This window comes from Otolemur garnettii, unplaced genomic scaffold (assembly GCF_000181295.1).
Source record: "Otolemur garnettii isolate 467f Iridium unplaced genomic scaffold, OtoGar3 scaffold00006, whole genome shotgun sequence".
NCBI classification, from domain to species: domain Eukaryota; kingdom Metazoa; phylum Chordata; class Mammalia; order Primates; family Galagidae; genus Otolemur; species Otolemur garnettii.
The window spans coordinates 22,575,139-22,598,984 of NW_003852401.1; the positions used below are offsets into that span (position 1 = coordinate 22,575,139).

Here is a 23,846-nt window from a genome sequence, read left to right on the forward strand (position 1 = left end):
CCCGGTCAATCACAGGACAAGCTTTTCTGGGGATCCTGAAGAGTGGCCAGCACTGGGAACCCCTGGAGGGCAGGTGCTGGGACTGGATCCTCAAGGCTGGGGCCAGCTCAGGGAGGAAGGAAGAGAGGGCATCCATGTGGGAGGTGGGGATGCAGAGGACAAGGTCCCTGCTCCTCGTCCTCCCCTTCTCTGCCCTGCACCTGGCTTTTATCTTCCTCCAGCGCCTTCCTTCTTTCTCCTCTCCACCTCTGTCTAACCCTTCCTTCCCTTTGCTCACATCCTCTCCTCTGTCACCCCCTTTGCCCTCCTCCTCCCTTCATCCTCCTGCTGCTCTCCTTCTCTGGTTTCCTCTTTCCCCTGCCCCACCTTTTTCTTCCAGTCCATGGGCTTTTGGTCATTTCAATTAATAGTGCCTGTCATTCAGCAGTAGGTGGGCAGAGGCAGTTAAGGCTCTCAGATGGGTTAAGGGAAAGACTGGGTATACATACCCAGGCTCCAAACGGTATCATTAGTTTTAAATATGGTAAGGATCATGTTCTTTGAGGACCCAGAACATGGAGTGTCTGGCTCTGAGAGTAAAGGGGCAGAGGATTTCTTTTCTATTGCCATTGCAACAAATTACCCCCAAATTATGCTAGTTTTGAGCCCGGAGCCTCATGAAGCATATGCAACTCACATATCTCTTGACCAATCTTGACCTAATAAAACATGGGGGCCTTAAGGAAAAAAAAATTTTTTCTAATGTGGCAGTCAATGTGTTAAATAACCCAAATTTCTGTCTCTCAATTCTCTAAGATAGAAGCCTAACACAGGTCTCAGTGGGCTATAATCAAAGTGTGGCAGGGCCGCATTCCTTTCTGGAGGCTCTAGGAAAGAATCTGTTACATTGCTTTTTCTAGCTTCCATAGGCCTCCCACATTCTTTGGTTAATAGCCCCTTCCTGCATCTTCAAAGCCAGCCACATAGCATCTTGATGGCCCCGGCTTCCATGGCTATCACGCTGCTAATCTAGATCTCACTTCAATAATCCAAGATAGTCTCCCTATTTTAAGGTCAACTGATTAGCAACCTTAATTCTATCTACAACCCTAAGTACCTTCTGCCTACAACATGTTCGCAGGTTCCAGAGGTCAGGGTGTGGGCATTTTGAGGCAGGTAGATCATTCTCTCTACCAGAAAGAGACCCACAAAACAGGAGAAGATGGATAGTAAAAGTCATTCCATGGAGATGGAACAGCAGGAGCAAGGGCTTGGAGCTTGGAAGAGCATACAAGGCAGGCTTTGAGGAGCCATGGTAGTTCCGTGTCACCTGGTCGTGTCCTATAATAGGTCATTACAACTACGTGTATTTTGTTCTTAAATTTTACATATAATTATATTTAATACACATCTCATCAAAATGTCTACCAGTACTTTATCAGGTGATGTGATGTACGGCTAAAAGCATGTGCTCTGCAGCCATGGGGGCGTTGGGTCTTAGTCTCACCTCCACCACTTATTAGCCCCATACCTGTGAGAATTAAGTGAGACCAAGAATCTCAAGTATTTTTCTCAGTCCTGGCACAGAAGCACCAAAAATGTGCCAGGGAGAAATGTGAGTAATTACCGCCATACCTAAACTGTATTTTAACCTTATAACTCCCTTATAACTCCCCACCCACACTTTCTCTTTAATGTCCCCTTCTTACTGGAAACAAAAAGAAAACAGTGACAGGAGGACATTTCTGACCTATGCAACCTGATGAGATAACATCATTATTATCAAGTTCAAATTGTCTAACTGCTGGGCCCTAAATTCAATCTACAATCTGAGGACTCTCTGCCCCTGCTGCTTACGCCAGCAGTCCCAAATGGTATCTATAGCTGAAGTTTTTAAATGACATTTAGTTATGAAATAGAAAACAAAAAAGCCTGGGGCTGGGGAGAATGTTCCAGGACGAACTGAAACCTTCCAAGGTGGGATTGACAACAACAGCAGCAACAACAAAAATATGTGGGACTCAGAGATGCCTGGGCAGGCTCTTCTTATCAGCCACCTCAGTGAGATTCCTTTTCTATTTTCAAATAGCATTCCAGAAAAATCTTGGAGTCTCTGTTTTATCTGGGAATGAGAAAAAAAAAATCTACTTTCATATTTCTTACGAGGTGCTGAGTTCCAGGCCATTTCTTAGCCAGAAGCTTAGAACATGTAGAAATGGCCTAGCTTTTCAAGGCGGTTGTCTGATGACCCAAGGGTAAGCTGTTCTAGCTGACCCTCAGAGGTTGATGAGATGATCAGAAAGGGGGGGACTGTGGAATTACTGGGGAAGTGGAATTTCTCTTGCTTAATATTATACGTCAAATGGTAGGTGGATCCTAAAGACAGCATGAGCCAAAATTTAATTTAATAAAAGGCCAAAATGGTATCACAAAACTATTTAAGTATTTATTAGGTGGTGAAGCCCTTGAAGTTTGTCTTGCTTGTCTTTGTACCCTTGCTGGTACATTGAATGCCTGAGGTACTTCTGTAAGTTACTGTCAGGATTTGCTGGACCTCACAAATGAAAAAGTTAAGAGGTCAGGAGGAAATCAGGTATGGTTCCATCAGGGCTCTGGCTCTTATTCTCTGCAGCCTATTCCCTCTCTGCCCTCCTCTGAGTATCAGCTTTCTCTGCAAGCTGAGAAAAAGATAGCTTTACTTTCATCTCTCCACAACCCACAGAGGAAGGGAAGGCTACCTCTCCAGGGAATCTCTAGAAAAAGGAGAAGCCACCTTCCTCAGAAGCTGTGAAAGCATAGTCCTGTTTATATCTCATTACTTGTATTGGGTCATGTGTCTATTTTTGAATAGACCAATCCTGCTGTCAGGGGAATACCCTCATCCGTTGGCTGGAGCCCAGATTTATGAGCCATTCACTTTGACCAGGATAGTGAAATTCCCCTCCGAATCATCAATCACGTCTCTGGAGCTGAGGTTGGGGTCAATTTCACCTGAAGCCCCCTGGGCTGTGTCACTTAACAATACAGGAAGCCCCTGGCATCATATGTGTACTGACCAGTGTCACAATTCCCATTTAATCTTTGCAATAGCTCAGATAGTGGAATCAAAGTCCCCAGTGGTTTAGGAACTAGCCCTAGTTCCCTCCATAGTGGTGACATTGGGATGAACTAGCCCTAGTTCCCTCCATAGTGGTAACATTGGGATTTCCAGGTTTTCTGGTCCCTAAGTCTACTATCCTTCTAACATACTGCTGCCTGAGCAAATAAACAAAGAAATGTCTAGTGGAATTAGGGTAATAGAGCAGTGGTCAATAATGGAGACCGTTTCTCTTTGAAGCCTGGCCACTCCCACACAAGCTAGGTGACGCTGGGAAAGTATTCCACATTTCTAGGTTTCTGTCTTCTCCCTTCTAAAATGGAAGTTGTGCGAGATCCTACTTCAGCAGGATGTTGTAAAACTTAAATGAGTTAATATAGATAATGAACTTGGAGCAGTGCCCCGACCCTAAGGAAGTGCTCTTAACCAGGGCAGGTCTGCTTGGGGGGGCAATTGGTCACTTGGTCAATGAACCATAAAATTGCACTTTCCTCTTCTCTACAGAGTGAAAGGAGAGCAGAAGCATGTATTCCTACATGTGAAAACCTCTTAAGTGCTTTAACATCACGGACAGTTAGAGTTTGTAGAAATTTTCCAAGTTTGTTCAAAGCCCTTTGCAGGTATATTTAAGACTTAAGGAGAGTTGGGGAGGAGTCTAAAAAGCCCCACCAAATCACTAAAATTCCATATCTTAATTAATTCCAAATGAATTTATTGCTCTTGATTATCCTGAAGATGTCCTAATGCTGTCTGGCCATTTTCATTTCTGCCCGTTTTTTTGGTTTTGTTTTTTTTTTTTTTTTTATAAGGAATTTACATTCCTTTCTGTATTCTCATTCTGTGTTTTCTTTCTCTTTTCTTTCTTTTTTCCCCATCATTTGGTATATGTTTTTCTTAAATGTCTTGGTTTGGTGTGAAGGAGATAGCTTGGGTGTCAGGTAGGGAAGGGATCCTGGGGTGGGGACATTGGGCGACTCTCCCCTAACGCTAAACATTGATCGCATAGAGACTTTGAATTTTCTTTCTCAGAAATAGGAAATAATATTTTAGTCTTCAGCTTGGGGGCATAGAAAGAAAAGGACAAGTGTTTAGACTCTTTTGGAGTGTTGAAGTGATTAGATATATCCACAGAGACAAATTATAAGTGCTATTCACCATCTCTGAGAGTAGGAAAACCATTCTTTCACTTAATCATTAATTAATCCATTCATAAACAGTTATTTACAAGTGCTCAGTGCTATTGGTAGGCCATGAAAGGCTTCTGAAGAGAAGTTAAGTTCCAGCTACTAAAAGGCAATTATAGATAAGTTAGTTTTTCGATTAGGTAATTAATTTCACAACACCATATGTAAGTGTTCAGGATGAATATTAAGTGTTAAAAGAGTAATTGATTGCCTGTGGAACATTGTCTGTATCTATGGACTTATTTTCATTTTGGTAAGTTCTGAATATATACACCTTAGTACTATGTCAAGACATATCCCATGAACATTTATAGAATTTTAGGTGCATTTTAGCTGGATTTATATAAATGGGGGAAAATTTTTTACCAATGCAACAAGATTGAGAGACAGTGTATGGAGTAAAGGATTTCACATCATGGTCAGTTGCATTTGGTGTGATACATTCTGGACTCTGCTTTCTAGTTTTGACCTTAGGAGGGAAAAAAGATAGGATGCTGTGAATGAATAGGTATAAATAAGAATTTTTTTTAAAACTGCATCACTGATGTGTGAACCAGAAAGTCTGGGGTGACTGTACTTGCGGCCAATTAGTAGAAAGAACTTAAGTCTTATTAAGATACCACATCCTGATAGTATAATGTGAAATTTGCTGTATTCCACTATTTGTACTTCTCATTCAGGAAGGTAAAATGGAAACTTTCCAGCTTAGACATTTAGTTCCCCTCTTAAAGCTGGCAAACGCTGACTTTTTCCACTGCAGTTCTACACAACTGGACTCCTGCCAGCTTGTGTGTGTATGTGTGTGTTTCAGTAGCTAAGCATGCTATCATTGGTGTATGCTGTGACTTATCTGCATTTTGGGGTTCAAATTTGTTTCTCTCGATGGACACTTTATGAGCGTAGGATTCTGATCATACTTTTTTGTAAATGGTTTGGTGCCAGATCACTTAGATTGACACAAATTCTGAAGTTTTGCTGTTCGGCTGCTCCTTCCAGAAGTACTCCTTTGCTCTAGTGGTGAGATCGGATAGCCCTATTTTGTACTGTAGCTTTGAGTGAGCTGTTTGTAGGATTGATCTGTGCCTGCTATGCCCCTTTTGACACTAACTCCTCTACTTGGAATGGTCTCCTTTTTTCACCCATTCTTTGATGTCTACCTTAGATGGCCATGCTATTTTATGGCACATTGTACATTATTCCTGCCTCCTCCATATCCCTATATGTTTAACTATGCTCATCTGACATTAATCACGAGCTACCTTGCAATTTATGCACCTGGAGCATGCTTTGCACACATGCTAAGAGCATGCAGTTATTTTGCAGGACAGCAATTTTGAAAGAACTTGGAGCTGAGGAATAGGTAAGATAATATAGGTACAGAGTCTCCATTTCTCAAGGGTTCGCTATAGCCCAGGCACTAAGCAAAAAGCTTTATGTAACATCCTCCCACGTGCAAGGCCTTACCAATGTTAATTCCTGTCCCTTGGACAGAGTAGGTACTCACTGAATATTTCTCAGCTGCATGAGAACTGGACTTAGCTGGCAGCAGGGTCCTGTCTGCTGAGTCAGCTGCCCTGAGTCAGCGGTTGAGGCACATACAACATAGGTCTCAAGAGAGTGAAGATACTGACTAGGCTGCAGTTCTCATCTATCTGGCTGAAAGGCTGCCAGGGTGTGATTCCTAAGCATAATGGAGAGCTCACAGAGAGAGGAAAGTATTATTTCTGAACTACATGACTTCCTTTCCCACTGTCTCTCATTACTCCCCCTCCCCCACCCTTGCTGACCAAGTCAGCCCAGAAGAGGCACAGATCTCATTCTGAGTCACTCCAGGGTTGTATTTGTAGAAGAACATCAATTGCCTTTTTACTATATTCCATGGAATACAGATCTACATCCATGGCCCCCCTCCCCATTCAAACAAAGCACTGTACCTATTTAGTGGTAGATGTCTTAGGGATATTGGAGGCTCGTGAAAATCACACCTAAATAAATGACATTCCTGTCCTCAGGCTCTTATAAATGAAGAGATTTGGGGGATCTTCAGGTTGATGACTCATAACTTTCCCACTGTTTTATTTCCATGAGCCATTGATTAAAGTTGGGTGTAGCACTATGTTTTTTTTCTCTTCCAGCTAAGCTCTTCCCACCAAGTAGGAAATTTTGGAAGCTTCTGCAAGATTCTAGGACACGATTTCATGCATCATAACCATTGTATTTAAAATGATATTTGAGGGACATTGGAAAGGTTTTTTTGTAGCCTCCACCCAGGACTTGTTCCCAACAAGTTCCTGGGGAGCAGTTGTACAGCACAAAAGTATGAAGAACAGAAGTTCCCATGATGTGTGGAAGGGTCCGTATTCCCATCTTGCTCTGCTCCTGAAGGCTGGAGTTAATGAAGAGGAGTTTCTATGTGAAAGTCAGACATGTTGCAATAACTAGTCACAATGGAATAGTTATGGCAATTTCCACGACTTGGTTTCTTTGTTTTTGTGATGCTGCTGTATGCTTCATGTTAGGAGTATTTTCTTATGTGTGGTTGAATTCATCTGTTGCCGTCTTGGGTGTGGATACTTGTATTTAAAAGGAGATGAAGAGCAGAGAGAAAAATTGGAAAAACTGACAGAATAACTTATCTTAAGCATCTATTATTTCCTTTCATCTACTGCTGACAGATACTCTGACAATGAATATTCTGATAAGTCTGTGTCCTGAGAAGGAAAAGAGGATCATAACACAGCTACATAAGAAAAAGTATTGGGAAAACTTCTTTTGGTGATGTTCACATCGTAGACAGCTCAAGGGTAGTAATAGTCCTGCCTAAATAAGATAAAGGAAAATCGCCAACCATCTTTTTGATTTGGCTTACTGGAATAAGTCATTTGTAGCTTTGAGGGCATCTATTTTGATCGTGGCATATACTACCTGAATGCTAATTTATATTTGAGTGAGAGCAGAAGAACAGAATATAAGGACTGGTGAAATTCTAAAAGCATCTCTTGTGATATCCCCATTTGTTTCATTCATGAGGGTGAATTAAATACTTTTACTACAGAAAGGTCTCACTGGAGGATAGTGTGTGCATTACATTCATTTATCCATTTTGTGTGGAGACCCACCACAAAAACAAGCTTTCTGGTGACCACCTTTTGAGGGCTCTTATCAAGCCAAGTGGAAGGTCACAACTTAGGGTGGGAATGAAGCAGACGCTGCTGAATTCTTAAGGAGAAAATGCCATATACAGATGCAACATGTGCAGGGAACGTGCTTCCCTTCCTACAAGCCTTTGTTCAGAACTTTTCACTCTCCCAGCATTTCCATCACCTTCCCCTTTCCTGCCTGTGCCTTGAAAAGACACCAAAGGCATCCCTGTGCTTCATTCATGCAGTTTGGAAGTTGTCCGGCGCATTCAGTCCTGTATATTGGAGAAACTCTTGCCATTTTACACTTTTTAGTTTCTGCTGTCTGTTTTACTACTGGGTATTTTTTTTCTCTTGTTCTCTATGATTTGACATCAAATCTTGTTCAAACAGTGATACTTTTCATGTTTAAGTTAGTTTAATGAATAAGGCCAGAAAGAAGGCCAAGTGTCTCCCCGCTGTTACCTCTGTTCCGGGAGTTCCTCCAGTCCCCGGCCCACGGGGAGCGCGTGTGCGAATGCGTCCAGAGGGAGACACAAACTGGGCCTTGGAATTGGCCAGCCTGATGACCGGCGAGCCCGCCCCCACCCCGTCCCCTCCCCCTCCAGCTCTCACACTCAGGAAGCAGCTGGCTATAGGCCGGCCCTCCGGCTGCACACACATCCACACTCCTTGCCGGGCCGCCTCCCTCCCTCCCTCTTCCCCCTTCCCCTTTCCCTGAAGCCGCGTCCACACTGCGCCGCCCCGGCAGCCCAGAGTGCGGCGCGCACGGGCACTGGGTGCCACCAGCGCCGCCCCTCTTCGTACCCCCTGCAGGCCTTCCATCCCCAGCGCAGCCGTCCAGGGTCTCACCGGCGCTCCCCCGACGGAACTGCCCCAGCATTTAGCCGGCATCCCCTGGCGGCCCCCAGACGCATCCCCCGGCCCAAGACGAGGATGAACAGGACAGGCGAGGCACAAAGTCGCAACTGAACTTTTTAAAAACATTATCTGCGTGTGTACGTGTGTAGCGGGGAAGAATGAGCTGATGCCTAGGGTCCAACCACCCCCTTGCTGCCTCCAATCCCCTGCCGCCACTGCCCTCGCAGACGCCCGAGCACACACTGCCCTTGGGCCGGGTTTCAGCGCTTCGTCCCCGGGCTTGGATGGGAGTTTTCATTTCCGAAGGAGGCAGAGCCGGTGGAGCGCGCTGAAGGGCTGGAGCCCCAAGTTACTCCTCGCCAGCGCCAGCCCCAGCCAGCCCGCTGTCACTCTCACAGGCTGCCTGGGGAAAGGGACCCGCAAGCCCGGCTTTGTTGTGGAAATTCCCGTTACCTGGTAAGTGGATGCCATAGGAACTTTGCTTGCAGGCGAGAGACTGGGAGAAAGAGCACTTAGGAGTGTGTGTGTGTGAGGGGGAGGAACAGCTCGGAGAGACTCAAACTAGGGATTAGAAATAGTTTTTCACGCAGAGCCGGTGGCGTTCGCATTTGCGCGGGTTTAAGGATACGCGCGCACCCCATCCCCCAGATTCCTAGGTCATTTAGAGACCTGTGCTTATTGAGGTATATAGCACCACTCAATTAGGAATCAAACTGTGTTCTTGTCAGTTGCCTAAGGGCGCCCAGAGTAGAAGACGCAAAGGAAATCAATAAGGTATTAAAGTTTGGTCAATTGTGAAGAGTTTTTGTTTTCCTTTTAAAGTACAGGGGCCAGAGGGCTACAGAATCAGGGCAAGTTACAGTTAGCACTGGCACGGGGCACGCCATCCCCGAGTCCCCACCGAAGGGAAACTCTGGCCAAGTGGGAATTGATGGGGTGACGTGAGGTCTCTCGCGCACACGGGAGCTGTGGCTGCTTCTTTCCACGTGTTCGTGGAGTTCCACGAAGGCTGTTTTCCACGCTTGGTTCTCACCCAAGTCGGTGTCCTCATAGCTCCAGGAGGTCATGGGGCTCAGGTTACCTATACTTGTCTCCGTACCGGTCTAGCAACGCTTAGCCACAGAATCTGTAACTAACTATAACTTCCCACGCGGCAAATTAGCAGACACATTCAGACACCAGCACTCCCCGCCGGGTTCGTCACCTTGCGTTTACGCTTTATGGGGCCCGACAAAATGTCAGCACTGTTTGGAAAATGTCTCAGTCTCAGAGACTTTGTTCTGCGCAGGGCTCCAGTCCCTATAAATGACCCCTGTGTGTATTTTGAAGTCGTCAGGGGCTGTTCTTTGGAAAGCGTGAGTGAGCTGCCGGCTCTCTCCTAGACACACACCTTGCCCCTAGCGACAGTTCCAAGTTACTCACTGGAGCTGACAAGTCACCTCGGGGGGAAAAGGAAGTCACCCAAGTGTCTGGAAATCTTGGCCCTGGATGACTTGTCATCCTATGCCTGATTCAATTAGGTACCTGGAGGGAGAAACTTTGCGGCAAGCTTTCTGGCCCCACCGGTGGCGCCCTATGACTTGTTGGGGGGCGTTTGGGACTGGAGAAGTGAAAGGAGACCAGAGGGTTAGGACTTGCGTGGTAGGGGGATGGGGCCAGGGCGCTCTCTGGGGGCAGCAGGCCCGCAGTGGCTTCCTGCTCCAGCTGGGCGGGGCAGTACTAGGGTCCCCACCACCCCGGCTTCCTAGGCTGTGGCGCCCTTTCGGCCCTCGACTTACTCAGGACTCGGTTGCACAACAGGAAGCCGGCACTAGTTTGTTTTGTTTTGCTGCCTTCCCTCGCACAGACGGGCCGAGGGTTAGGGGCGGAGACCGAGTGGGGGAGTGCCGGGGTCTTAGCCGCAGGCACCCGTGTGCGCGTAGCCTCTGCCAGCAGACCGCCCCTACCTCCCAGCCAGGAGCTGAGGGGCCCCAGCCCCCAACTCCAGGGGCCAACCTAGTGGGGTAGATGGAGCTGATAAAGGCTGCCCCCCTCCTGCCTGGTCTGCACGCCTCTTCTCTGCCTTGCACCTCCCCCGACCTCTCCAGGCCCCCTTCTCTTTATGCCTCCCACCCCCTAACTCCTCTAGGCTTTCCTGGCATCAGTCACCTTGGCCTTCATCTCTGGAGCATCTAAACCCGGGGCACAGGGAAGGGGAGTTACTTCCGGAACTGCAGAGAGCAGAGTCCGCGGGAACTGGACTCTTGCAATTGCGGGCCCCCCCTTTTACACGGGGGAGGGCTCTTGCAGCTGGCTCTCCCCAGGAGAGCCACCTTCTTCTAGGACAGCAGCATCTCCCCAGAGTTGGGGCCCTGGAGCCCTGGAGTTTGTGGGTAGAGGGAGGTTCTGCAGCTCCCCCCAGTGGACCAATTCCCTTTAGATTTATGGGGCCCCGAATCTCAAGTGTAGAAAGACTATTACAGCTAGAGGGGACCTTGGTGATCACCTAACTACCGATGAGAGAACCGAGGCACAGAGCCTTGAGGGGTTTTGCCCAAGGTCTCACAGCCGGTTGTTGCAGGCCCAGAACAAACACCTAAGAGTCCCAGTTCCCAGTTCAGAGAGCATTTCTTGGCCCAAAGGTGAACTCAAGAGAAATGCAGTCTGCTTACAGTTCTGTCCCCTCTGAAAGCTTTGATGAGTCATGATTTCTGCCTTGGGAGTTAGCCAGACGTCTGTTTTCCCCTCTGTCTTGTTTCTCACCGGACCTCCCTATTTAGACTAAACTGGGAACTCTTTTTTTTTTGTTTTTTGGTACAAAATTGATTTGTATTGGTTTAAATCTTCCTTTTTCTTCTTTTCTCTGTCCTCAAAGTTTGCTTCCAATGGTGGTGTGTGAAGCAGGTGCAACCTGCAAAGGGTTGCCATAAAAGGATCTGCCACAATGAAGGTTATTCTGTAGTGATTTAGAGACAGGAGAGTGTGCTATTATACGCTGTTTTTTTTTTTTTTCCTAGAACAAGCTGAAGTTAAATGGATCATTATTAAACTTACTCCAGTTTTCATATATTTTCACTAATTGTCTGTGCAGCCAGGCTAGCTCTTATACTATTTTTGAAAGCAAAGGTGGGGGACACTTTTTGCCCAGTTACTTCCAAAAACTCCTTTCCTCATTGGTAGTTGGTAATTTCTTTACTTTCTTGCTCAGATCCTGGAGTATGAGTAGTTAAATTTAACTGCTGCTGTGATAACTTCTCTCTTCTTGGTTCACCTTAGGTCTCTTTGGAGAGAGCATCTTTTTTCTCTGATTCTCAGATTCCACTCAAGGGCTTTAATAGTAGTCAGGCTATCAGACATTGAACAGCTATGATCATCATTTTAAATAGGAAAGGCAGCTTTTTTTTGGAGGAGGAACACCCAAGGGTCCACCGGGTAGGGGAAATTCCTCCTGGGCCTAAATAGTTAGGGTGAAGGAGGTTAAATAATATCAAATTAATGTTTTGTATTAGCTTTCTCTTGATTTATATGTAGCAGAAAGGGGTCTTTCCATGGCTTCCAAGAGAGCCCAGCGCTCTCAGTCCTTTTTTCTTTGTGTGTTCTTTCCTGCTAGGAAATTAAGACCGAGGACATTCATTCTTCTGCCTGTTGTCCTTCTCGTGTTGTAGTTATTGATCCTTGGAGCTAGGATGTTAATTTGCATTTCTTCCAAATTATAGGAGTATTTCTTGAAGGAGGGAATTCAGAAATTGGCATCCCAAATGCACGTTGTACCTTCTCATCTCTGGAGAAGTCATTTCCAGTGTTTCTGTAATTATTTTCTTTAGAGGCTATTGTATTGAAAAGAAGGTGGAAATACAGAATTTAACTCTTTATAACTTTTCCTTAAGCTTGATTGGTTCATAGATTTAATCTATGAGACTGGGGGAAAATGCACATAGGACATCTGTGCAATAAAAGTATATTGCCATTCCCCTTCAAGGAAAATAAGACACAGACAGAACAAAGCTTTTAAAATGACATTAACACATAGTTTGATTAAAACATGCCTAAACTGCAAGTTTTCCTAATTTCCCACTTATTGTAGGGAGGAGTGACATAAGAGCCCAGTTTTTTGTTAAGATGAAATAAAATATCCTTACAGAAAAGCACATCTATCTTAAGCTTGATGAATTTTCACAAACTGAACACACCTACATAACTAGCATCTGGATCGAGAAACAGAACATTACCAACACACCAGAAATATACTTCATATTTTATTCCAGTTACCACCTTCACTTAAGGTGACCACTGTCCTGACGTCTAACAAATGCATTAGTTTTTGCCTGTTTCAAAAATATCTTATGTAAATGGAATAATTCAATATGCACTCCTGGGTCTGTCTGGCTTTTTTTGCTCTACACAACCAACTTTTAGTAGGTCAAATAATTTGGACTCTCTCTTAAAGATGATGGAAACAGCTTGGCTTACAGAAATTACTTGGTGAGGTATTACTTAATATGATAGAATTAAGGAAAAACACTAATGAAACATAAAGCCATATTTATATTCTAATGACGGTCTGGTTGGGGTGACTGAGTAGGCACAGGGATGCATCTAGTGTGACACCACTGCAGGTAGAGCAGGAAAATGCTGAGGGTCCCCCTTCCACAGTGAAAACCCAGAATGTATTGCACAGCCTCTGAGTGAGGCCCAGCAACCCTCCCAATGAGAAAAGAAGTGCCTGGTCTCAGTACTAAACTGACTGGATTCATTTTGCTGCTTTTAGCCAAGCTAAAGAACGTTCCTGCCTAGAAGAGCAGAACAGAATTTCTATGCTACTTTTTCCTACTAGAAAAAGGAATAGACTGGGAGGAATAAACTAGGAAACAATGCAATTTTAATTAAGTCGCACAAGCCACAGAACGTGAGATTCATGATTGTATGTTCACACCTCACTTTTGTATTAATTTAGGCAATAAAAAATAAATGTGGATTACAATTATAGGAGGGTTGTCCAGTTGTGCTATACTAATTATACTATACAGCCATGTACTATGAAAAACAGAGACATACAGGGCTGGATATTTTCCAGACAGCCCTTGTGTATTTCACTTATACCATATTTTGTAGTATAATGATCAGTACAGTTTGAATAACATAAACAACAATAAATGTATGTGAAAATATAAATGTAGTATAAAAAATATATGTGGGTTAAGTGTATAAAAATATAAATTTATAGGAATAGATAAAACAATCTATGTGCACATATGGGCCAGGATAGAGTTCAGAGATAAATTATACATAATTCCCAAACTTAATGAAATCAGAATTTAGGCAGGGAGATGAAAGACAGGCAAATAACTCCAATGTAATGTAGGTAATTATGAATGTAAAAGAGAGGTGTGTTGTGTAAAATATTTAGCATCTGTTTGTTCCTTTTTTGTACTGAGCTGTATATACTAAGCAAGGCCACATGCATTTTCTCATTTACTACTCTGTGATGTAATGAACTGCACAATAGTGTAATTATCCCCATTTTACAGATCAGAGATATGGAAACTAAGAAAGGATCAGGGAGGGCCTAAAGTAGACATTTGGGGTAGGAGTAGAGGACAGATAGGATCTGAATTCAGGAGGAAAGTGGGAAAAAGAGGTGAGAAAGGAAACAACGATCAAGGTAGAATCCAAGGCAATGTGTAGAATGAATAGAATAAGGATCCAATTGTGTTTTACTTTGGGAACACAATCAGAGAATTTGTCTGTAAAACTTGAATCACGAAGGCTGTAAGTAGCTGAGGACAGACTTGAGACAAAGGGAGCTCGTGGGGCCTCCTTGTCTGACGTGGTCTGTTCAAGGCCAAGAACATGAACCACTGCACATTCTTTCAGGCACAGCCAGCCTTGCTGAACAGCAGATGGGCAGAGAGGGTCACAGTGCAAGGTCAGACCCTGTTCTAGGCTCCTTGATAAAGAGATCAGACTGTTTGAATACCAGTTATTTCTGAAGTTGTGAGCCAGATCTGTGATGTTTCATTTCCAGACCTGCTGAATACGTTACACAGAAAATCAACTAGATGCCAGGGCTAGGTATGAATTCTTGTTATTCTTGTGTGTGAAGAAATGGATTAATGTTTTCCCAACCTTTTCAGCATGACCAATAGATTCCACTTCTGTCTGTAACTTGGCTGAGTCATTCATGGAGGTTTAAAAAAATTTTCTTAATAAATATGTTGTCATGTTGGTTAAGGGCCTAGTCATTGTTGTGGACATTCATACTTTTATAGTGATGTCAGTGAATATAATTTAACTTGTATAAGACTTCTGTCTACCAACAGCCAAAAATAGATACATTGGTCACTTTTTAAGCAATAACTACACTAAAGGAAAAAATCACTCAGTTACATGTGTGATAGGTACACATTAATATCCCTGACTATTTGGTTTAAAGAGTGGTAAATTTTATTTCTAGAATTTTCCATAGGTAGATGTTTATTACCTTTTTAAAAAGATTGTGATCTTTAGCCCTGCAAACAGCTATTCACGTGGATTGAGTTGTTAGTTATACAGACGAAATGAGAAAGAATGGTCTTTTCATTTGCTGTATTTTACTACCTGTGTACCTCTTTGTGTAAGGATGATTGTGTGTTTGAAAGAAAAATCTCCAGCCAGTCATTTTGCTTTCATATTTCTAAAGAAGAAAGCTTTGTGCATCAAACCATAGCCATGTGGCACTTACTCTTTGCAATTCAGGTAATTAATTCAGCAGTGACATCATAGGGAATGTGTTCATTTTTCCATTTCAAATTCCTCTTCTTAAGATCTGATGGTTAACTCATGGTAAGAACACATTTTGAAAGACTCAGTTCTCAAAGACATTATGTGTTGATTTAAACTTTTCCTTCTCTAGCAGTATAAGAGTAGGGGTTTTATTCCAGGGACTGTTGTCTACCCTGTACAACAAAGAAGATCTAAAATCATTAGTCATTTTGATCCTGATTCTCCACTATTACTTACTGACCACAATTGATCAATTGATAGTTACTGAGGAAAAGGCACAGTGAAAGCTAGGAATGTGGCTTTGTATTCTTTGATTCTTATTTTTTTGTAAAGCCCAAATGTTGAATTTTTACATTGTTATTCCAGCTATATTTTGGTATTTATTTTATTTTGACTGTATGACTCTGTCTATACCTGCGGCTGCTGTTTGTAAGTACTTGGGTAGATACATAGTCCAAATGATTCTGTAATAGTGGCTTTAATGCTATTTTGACTGTGATTCACCCTAAAATATATTTTATATCTTATGTGAAAGATATATGTGCATACAGACATGAAGATATAAACACCCATAAATAACTGAAATAAAACAAATACCTAACCATTAATACTTTTGATGCACCAATGACTTCTCTTTTATTCTAGTAGTTCTAGTTCATTAAAAAAAATGCCTTATTGAATAATTGAGTTCATAGGCCACCAGAGAACTGCACCCCACTTGGAAAACATTGCTTTAGAAAGAGTACCTTGTTAAACATAGCTCTTGGAACTTAAATTTATAACCTAGACTGGACCAGTGCATGATACTTTATGAACTTACTCATGTTTGTCTTAAAAGTCTTGTTGGTTCCAAGTTCATGCTCATTGCGTATGAGTTCTAGTAGCTGACCAAGGAATTCCCTAATTATCCTCCTCTCCCTTGCCATTTTTGGTAGGTCCATAGTTCTCTAGACCTTTCTGTGCTCATTGATGAGTTAATGACTGAGGCAAAGTAAATAAAATACTTCTAAGTAATTACTACTGAAAGTAGTGACATTTAGTAAACTAGGAGGATATGAGAGTTGTATAGATGCACTGAGGTGTGCAAAGTGGATTCTAAGAGAGGCTGTCAAACTTTTAATATTGCCCTCCAGCAGTACTTTCCTGAAGGTTCTGAATTTCCTCCAGCAATCTGTTGTTACTGTCATTGTGTAGAGGGTTCTTATTGATGCTTCTGATTTTTCAGGTAGGATTGAATGACTAGGAAGAAATTCTTGAATTGGACTTGGTCATTTCTTTTTTTCCGCAGTCTTCCCTTTCCCTTTCCTTTCCTCTCTTTCCTCTGTGTCCTGGTTGTATTTACCTACCCATATTTTGAATATCATAGCCATTAATTCAAATTTACGCTGACACTGCCAGTTGTTTCTCTCTATAAACTCAGGAAAGATTACTTTTATTTTTGAAAAATTTTATAAAATGTAAAATTAGAAGCTTAAATATCTAATTAGATAGTTATAAGAATCATAATGTTCATTGTGTTATCATTATTATGATTTTTTTGAGACAAAGTCTCACTTTCTTGCCCAGGCTGGAGTGCAGTATTACCAATGTAACTCACTGCAGCAGTGAACTCCTGGGCTCAAGTGATCCTCATGCCTCAGTCTCCTGAATAGCTAGACTACATCATGCCTGACTAACTTAAAAAATAATTTTTTTTTGTAGAGATGGGGACTTGCTATTGCCCAGGTTGGTCTCAATCTCCTGGCCTCAAGCAGTCTGCTCACCTCAGCTTCCCAAAGTGCTCAGAATACAGGTGTGAGCCACTGTGCCTGACCACATTGTCATATTTTTTTTCTGAGTAGTCTTTGGAAGAATGCTCTTGAATCTCTGGAAGAAACACTAAGTTGTTTCGTATTTTTTAATTGGTATAACTCACACATAAACCTCTTGGATTTCATATTAATGGTGATGCTAATGCTTGAGTAATGTCTGTATATCTGAGTGCTCAGAATTAATATGTTAATGTTCTTGGAATTGCCAGCATTAGACCTTGGGAGTGCTCAAGTGAATAGGCCTGTACATACTACGATAGTTATTAGGTGTAACCTCCCTAAGTTTCTACCCACATCTGATTAATGAGGAATTAGCTCTGTTTCTATGTAACTTCTGTTGTAAATTCTGTGCCTTTGCCAGTGTCACTGAATAAAGTTATGGAACCATGGTAATGATCAACTATTCCTTGTTGTGGGTTACTCTATCATAACAGTACCTTCCAGTTTCGATTTAGAGAAATAATATTGTACACATCCAAATACGTTTCCTCTCTAATATCCTCCAGCCTCACAGGCACATGTTTGCACTTTCCTCTTGTTAAAATTGCAGACAAGAATAATTTTGATTTATTGGTGACATCTAATATAGCTGTGTTTATATTGTTGCCAATAAAATGACTTACATGATTGGTTTTTGTTTATACAATCTTTTCTGAGGAGTCAGTCACCTGTGTTAGGACAAGGTACATTCTGCTTATTAAAATGAACTCCAGGGATCTAAGAACATTCAGCTCTATCTGTACTTGATTGAATTGCAAAATGTGCTTCACACTGCAGCCGTGCGTGCGAATAACTTATATTATCTATCAATAGGCTTTTCATTTCTATATTCTTCTGGCTACAAAAGCTGGAACAAGAGAAGCCCATGGGAATAACATGGGCCTATTAATGATCAATGCAGTGACGTTGAAAAGGGCAGTGTTAATGAAATTATACAATCATGAACCTAAAGGGAAAAAATGAAAAGAATCAATAAGAACTTCATCTTAGATAGCTTAGACATATATGAACGAAGCCGACTCAGGAGCAGTTTGTTTGCTCACCAGTATTTGGTGCCTCATTATCAGGTTTTCTATGCAGGGTAAGAAATGCTTGTGGCAGAAGAAATGGAAAATGTAACAAAGGCTAAATGTAGCCTAAGGAAATGAAATGATGTATGAAAATTAATAATTAACTGGCTCATCAGATGAATTATGACTCTAGATGAGTCTATTAATGGTATTTACTAAGAAAGGGCCTTTGGCTGTAAATAGGCATTTTGGAAGTCGCGTTTTTGAAATTTTCTTGAATGGATGAGTTAACATTGCTTTTCATTTGTTTAATCTTTTAATCCACTAGGAACAGTGCCTGGAGCTTTGGGTAGAAGGTGGAGTCACGATATTTTGATTAAAGTCATGCTTTTCCAGAAAACTAGTGGAATAATTAAGTGGTTTTGTGCCTTAGTTTCTTTAGGGGTTAAGTAATTTCCTCTCTGACCTGATTTACAGGAGTGTATTTTACAGAGTTCGAAAGTAGTCAGAGGGAAAGATTTATTAACTCTCATGTTGACTCATATTAGCAGAACGAGCATTTTCCTTGTGTGAACTAGTGGAGTATTAAAAATCTAAATGTGTTAATATGTCAGATCTCAAATATCCTAAATTTATACTTCTAGATTTGCCCTGATTTTTCTTTTTCTTGTTTCTTTTGTTGGTGATGACAGTAGTAGCCTGGGGAGGAGCAGTTGGATGGAGGATAGATGAGAAAATGCTAGAGAATGTGATCAAGTTTTTAAATAGAAAGATGCCCTGCCAATAGATTCCCACCAGTTAGGTTGTTGGTACTGATTAGTTGTGATTTTCCTTTTCTAGCAAAGTGTCATTTCAATCCTAAATTTCGTTCTTCATGGTTAGTGTTGCCTATCGGCACATTGCTGGTAGGAGAGCCTTTCCACCAGCTCTTGCTTTGATGGAGTTGGCAGAGGTTGCTATTATTTTTACTTCCTTGTCTACCCAGTCCTCCTAGATTGAAGGGCCATAGGTATAAAATCTACTTTTTTATTCTTGCTTCTGGTGAGTGGGCATTTTTGATAATCTTCCTAGTCTAAATTGTCTGGAATAAACAGAATTTCAAGAGACCATAGTGAATGTATCCAGCCTCCTCAACCTTTTATGAATGAAAACAAATAAATTAACAGAGAAATTATAAGTTATATGCTAGAAGCAGAACTCAGGTATATTGACTTTTTGAGTGCTTTTTTCCCCCCGACATTATGAAAATGGGTCTGTCTTCAAAGTTAACAGTTTATCCCTTTTTGGTACCAAGTAAACTTAGAATTTTATCTTGACGATATACTTTAGCCTAACTAAAACATATGCAAAAATATTATAACGTATAATATATTATCCAGTTATGATAGAATTGATTTTTACTTACTGGTGTCTAATGCCTGAAAGATTTGTTGGCATAATTAATGTGAAAACTGGAACGTTAGGCATATTTTCACATAGTTTCTTTTATTTTTGTCTTGAGGCTGGCTTTGCTCAGCTCACGTGCCATTGGCCTCTTGGTTTTTCTTTCTGGTATTAATCACTTTACTTTCTGGCTGCTGCTTTTTTAGCAATAAAATTTAAGTACATTTTGTTGTTGTTTTTACTTTCAACCTAAAATTATTTAACACAGGACTGGTAGTTTATAAAAAATAAAAATAAAACAAATATTCAGTCCAAAACAGGCAGGTGTGAGTGCCTGATACTTAATTAAGTTCTAGTGCTTTAATTATTTTTCCTTCTTGCTGACTTACCTTCTTAATGATTGAGCCTAATGCTAAAGTACCTCCTTATGTGTTTTTATCCAGGGTTTTGATGAGTATTCCTGCTTGTATATGATTTTGCTGCCAAAAATGACTCCCTTATTTTTAAAAACCTGGAAATGGGCACATTCTGCAAATCTACAGACACTTGTCACTTGGACCAGGGTCTTAATGACTCATATTTGAAGTCATGTTGAATAATTCTTTATTTTCAAAAACTTGCCAATGTGACATATTCCTTATCCCTTTGGTTTTTTTGGTTGCTTCTGAATAAGTGCGTTCTTCTGTAGGGTTCAGTGCTCAGAAAACACTATTTTATCAATGAGTGGAGGATAGATGGCCAGTTTTATCTGGCAAAGCACAGAGCCATTAAGTGACTCTTGCTCACTATCAACCAATGAACAGCAGACCAGCTGGTAACACACTTGAGTTCTCCTACATGGTCACAACATAAAAGGCATTGGAATTTTTCCACTGGAAAAACATTTTTTTGCAGCCACTCTTATTTCAGGGTCTATTTAGTTTTGTTCCATAAACAAACTTAAATGATGCAGGTTTGAATAACCTGAACTTATTTGTCCATTTGGGGGGACAATAGTGGAGGGGAGGACAGCCGTGAGACCTGACCTAGAGGACTATGGCTGAGAAGTAAGTCTTTTTGATTTGCTGTAATAACAAAGAAAAAGAAACTCACCATGACATGTTTTGACTCTTTGATATTCTTTTTTTGATGATTTATGGGGTCCTTTGTTTGGTAGTCAAGTTGAAATATTTGTCTAAAACTTTGAGTGGATCATACATTAAAAAGCAGGCATCATCCCATTGAAGCTATCGGCTTCTTACCATTTTGTACTTGGTTTTTATGTTATGTGTTTTTTCAGCTCTGGCTTCTTTTTATGACTATCGTGTCTATATGAAAACCAGATTGTGACTGTGTCTGTCATACATTTAGAGTAGTGGCACTCCCATGGCACTTAGCTGCCTCATTGCATATGTTTGGGGGAGTTACTGGTCCAGGGAGGGAAAAGCCTTCCTAAGTGATTTATGACCTTGGAGTACTAACCTTATCACACTGGGGGTGGGGGATGAGGATGTCCTGTGGTCACATCGGTACCACTGTGGTTCTCCTCTGCTTCCTTAGTGGTTGATTTATTGTCTGTTGTTCATGCACAGTGCACCTACCGCACAGCTCACTTTTGGAAGGGCTTTTCCCTTTTCTAGGATCTTAATGGAACGTTACAGTATTGTGGTTGCTTCTATTTCCTCATCCCTGTAACTTGGGATCAATATCCAAGATTCTAATGCTGCTATGAATATTTGACTATATAGATACTCAAAAACTTTGGGATATTCCCAGGCTTAGATTTTTATCTTTTGTAAGTCTAGGGACTCCCATCATCTCATTGAGAGGCTGTGTCTGCTTTGTGTTTGTTTACTGGAACCTTGAAGCACTGGTCTTAGCTCATGAAGGCAGTGCTTTGAGCTTCCCAAGACCTACTGTAGCAAAGGTGAGCTAGTGTAGACAGATCATTTAGGGAGCAGTGTAAATTTCATTTTGCAAGTTGGCACCAGTAGATGGGTTGTAGTTGCCAAGAGTACTGTACTGAGAAGGGCTTAGTAACTAACAAAACAATGCAATGATCCATAATCCGTGTCTCCTATGAGTGCAGATGGGGAGAGTGCTGCCAAGGAGCCGTGTATTTGATGGCCCTGTTCTACATAAAGGGCCATTTTGCTAAGAGTGCTTCTTTTCTTCCTGATATGAATGCTACACAGGTTAAAAACTCACTGTACTTTATTTTCATTTTTACCTTTAAAAATGCCTGCATTTATTTTTTTAAACAGGCTTATAACCCACACCATGGATAACTTATTGGACTTTGCCTGAAAGGAGTCATTAGTGCCATTGGATATTTGACCATCCTGGCCACAGGTTTTTCAGAATGAATGGAAGGTCATGCGGCATGAGTCTCCACCGGACACTGGGAACCCCACAGGGGCCTGGGATGATCAGTGGTCAACACATTCCTCCCATCCAAGCCCACTCAGGGACTCCTGGTCCCTCACCTTGTGGCAATACACCAAGCCCGGCTATCGGAAGCCTGGCTAACAGCCTCCATCTCAGGATGCCCTCTGGAGGAGGGATGGCTCCTCAGAACAACGTGGCTGAGAGCCCCATCCATCTGCCTGCCTTGAGTCCCAGGAGACAAGTGCTCACCAATGGGAAGCCGCGGTTCCAGGTCACCCAGGCTGAAGGCATGTCAGGGTCACACACTTTAAAGCCAAAACAACAGGAGTTTGGAAACCCTTTTCCTCCCAATCCCGGGAAAGGTAGGATTGTCTTTCTGGGATCTTTTTAAAAATGGAAACTCTTTGCCCCCCTAGTACCTCCTCTGCCAGCAAAAATACATGATTCAACATCAGGGTCAATGTTGATGGTCACATAATGACATATAGCTTGCTTGGAAAGGGGGTGGGCATGTATATGTATGTGTGTGGGGGTGGGGAGGACCTCCAGTGGTAAATGCTGGCTGTAAGCATGTGACACCTCATGGGACTGTGAAACAGTGGAAGACAGAAACGTCAGAGATAAGGAGGTAGGATGGGTGATGGTGGGTTGATTGGGAAAGAGCTAGTTTAGCAAGATCCTGCCCTGGCTGCCTGGGGGCTTCATTCTGTGGGCCATAGAACAGAGGGGTGACTGGAACTGTCTTATCCTAGTGCTAGAAGTGCTAGAAGACAGGTGATATTTGGAAAGAAAAAGATGAAATAAGGGAAAAATTTTAATAACATAAAATGAGGAATTAGTATGTATCAATGATAAGCTTTACTTTAAGAGCTAAGCCTATTATTTTTATAATAGAGGTAGTAATGAGAAAAACTAGAAGAGAATAATGAAAAAGTGTATTTTGTGTTTGTGGAGAACTAGAAATCTAGTTAATTTGAAGTGCAGAGAGAATGTGCTTTTAATTCAATAGTGTTTGTATTACTCTCTCTCTATTTTTATATTAAAGAATAATTGTTGGTGAATAGCAAACTATTTGAATGACATATTTTCTTTAGAAGCTGATGTTGACTTAATGAGGTTATAATGTACATGATAAGTGTGTTTAGGCCAATGAGAGAAAGGTATCCCATGTAAAACATAACTTTGCTGTATAAAATAGCACAATTACATATTCCTTAAGGTATGAGTCTTAAATGTTTACATTTAAAGTGCTTATGCCATCAGATGAAATTACTAGCAGCCTTCAGAAGAGCCACTCACTTGGTTAATTAAGGTGAATAATGAATTATATCAGTCAAATAGTCAAAACGTTGTTCGTTTTAGTGTCTGTGTATTTCTGTGTATGGAGAGGGCGTAAATGGGCAGATCAAACAAAACAGTAACAACACTAAATATCCTTGTAGCTTATTTTTTTAAATTTTCTTTGAAATTTACTTATTTATGGCTTAGACTTTTTTTTTTTTTTTTTTTTTTTTGGCCGGGGCTGGGTTTGAACCCACCACCTCCGACATATGGGGCTGGCGCCCTACTCCTTTGAGCCATAGGCACCGCCCCTGGACTTGGTTTTGAATCATTTTATATCTTAGAGGTACTGATATTTAGTATAAGCGTAGGAAAAAAGGTGCTCTGGGAGCTACATCCCAAATAGAGTTCTTCTTGTCAGGATCCTGCATCCATAGCATGGCAATCTAAGTTCCTTTATGTCCAGAGCAGGTGTTTGGATTTTGGGGGGCTGAGGCCCAGTAAAATCTTCCAGCTCATGCTCCACTAGCGTGAATTGTAGCTTGTTTCTATATGTACTTCTGTTTGTAATCCTGACAATGATAATGGTGATACTACTAATAATTTGTCTTTATTATAGCATAACTCACCATGTGCTTTTCAATACATAATCTCAGTTCCTCACAGCAGCCCTGAGTTGCATGCTTGTGTTGGAGTAAGTCACTTCAGGGTCATCGACCAGGAAGGTGTTTGGGAGTATCACTTTCATGATGACCGGAGGGAGGCTATGATTATAATCATCTTTTAAAAAACCTTTGGGTATTATACTTAAGGGATAGTGAATTCTTAGGGCCACTATACCTTGAAATGCGTGCAGAAGATCGTGCTCCTGTCTGTGGCTCTCCGGCTCCTCCCCCAGCTCTCCTTGCTTTTGGTGCCTGTCCTGTACCTGTATGGTTGGGCTGTACATGGGCATAGGTAAGGTGACAAGGATGGCTGTGTTATTATCGTCC

At 41.8% G+C, this 23,846-nt stretch overlaps 1 protein-coding gene across 1 annotated transcript in view; it reads left to right on the top strand.

Annotated features, from left to right (window-relative positions):
* The first annotated feature begins 8,198 nt into the window (after nucleotides 1–8,198).
* GLIS3 (GLIS family zinc finger 3) overlaps nucleotides 8,199–23,846 on the top strand; it is a 448,158-nt gene continuing 432,510 nt past the window's right edge. Inside the window, exons 1-2 of the mRNA XM_012813159.2 lie at nucleotides 8,199–8,717; nucleotides 21,450–21,935. Coding sequence (XP_012668613.1) covers nucleotides 21,548–21,935 — 388 coding nt within the window. The 5' untranslated portion in view covers nucleotides 8,199–8,717; nucleotides 21,450–21,547. The remainder of the gene's footprint in view (nucleotides 8,718–21,449; nucleotides 21,936–23,846) is intronic.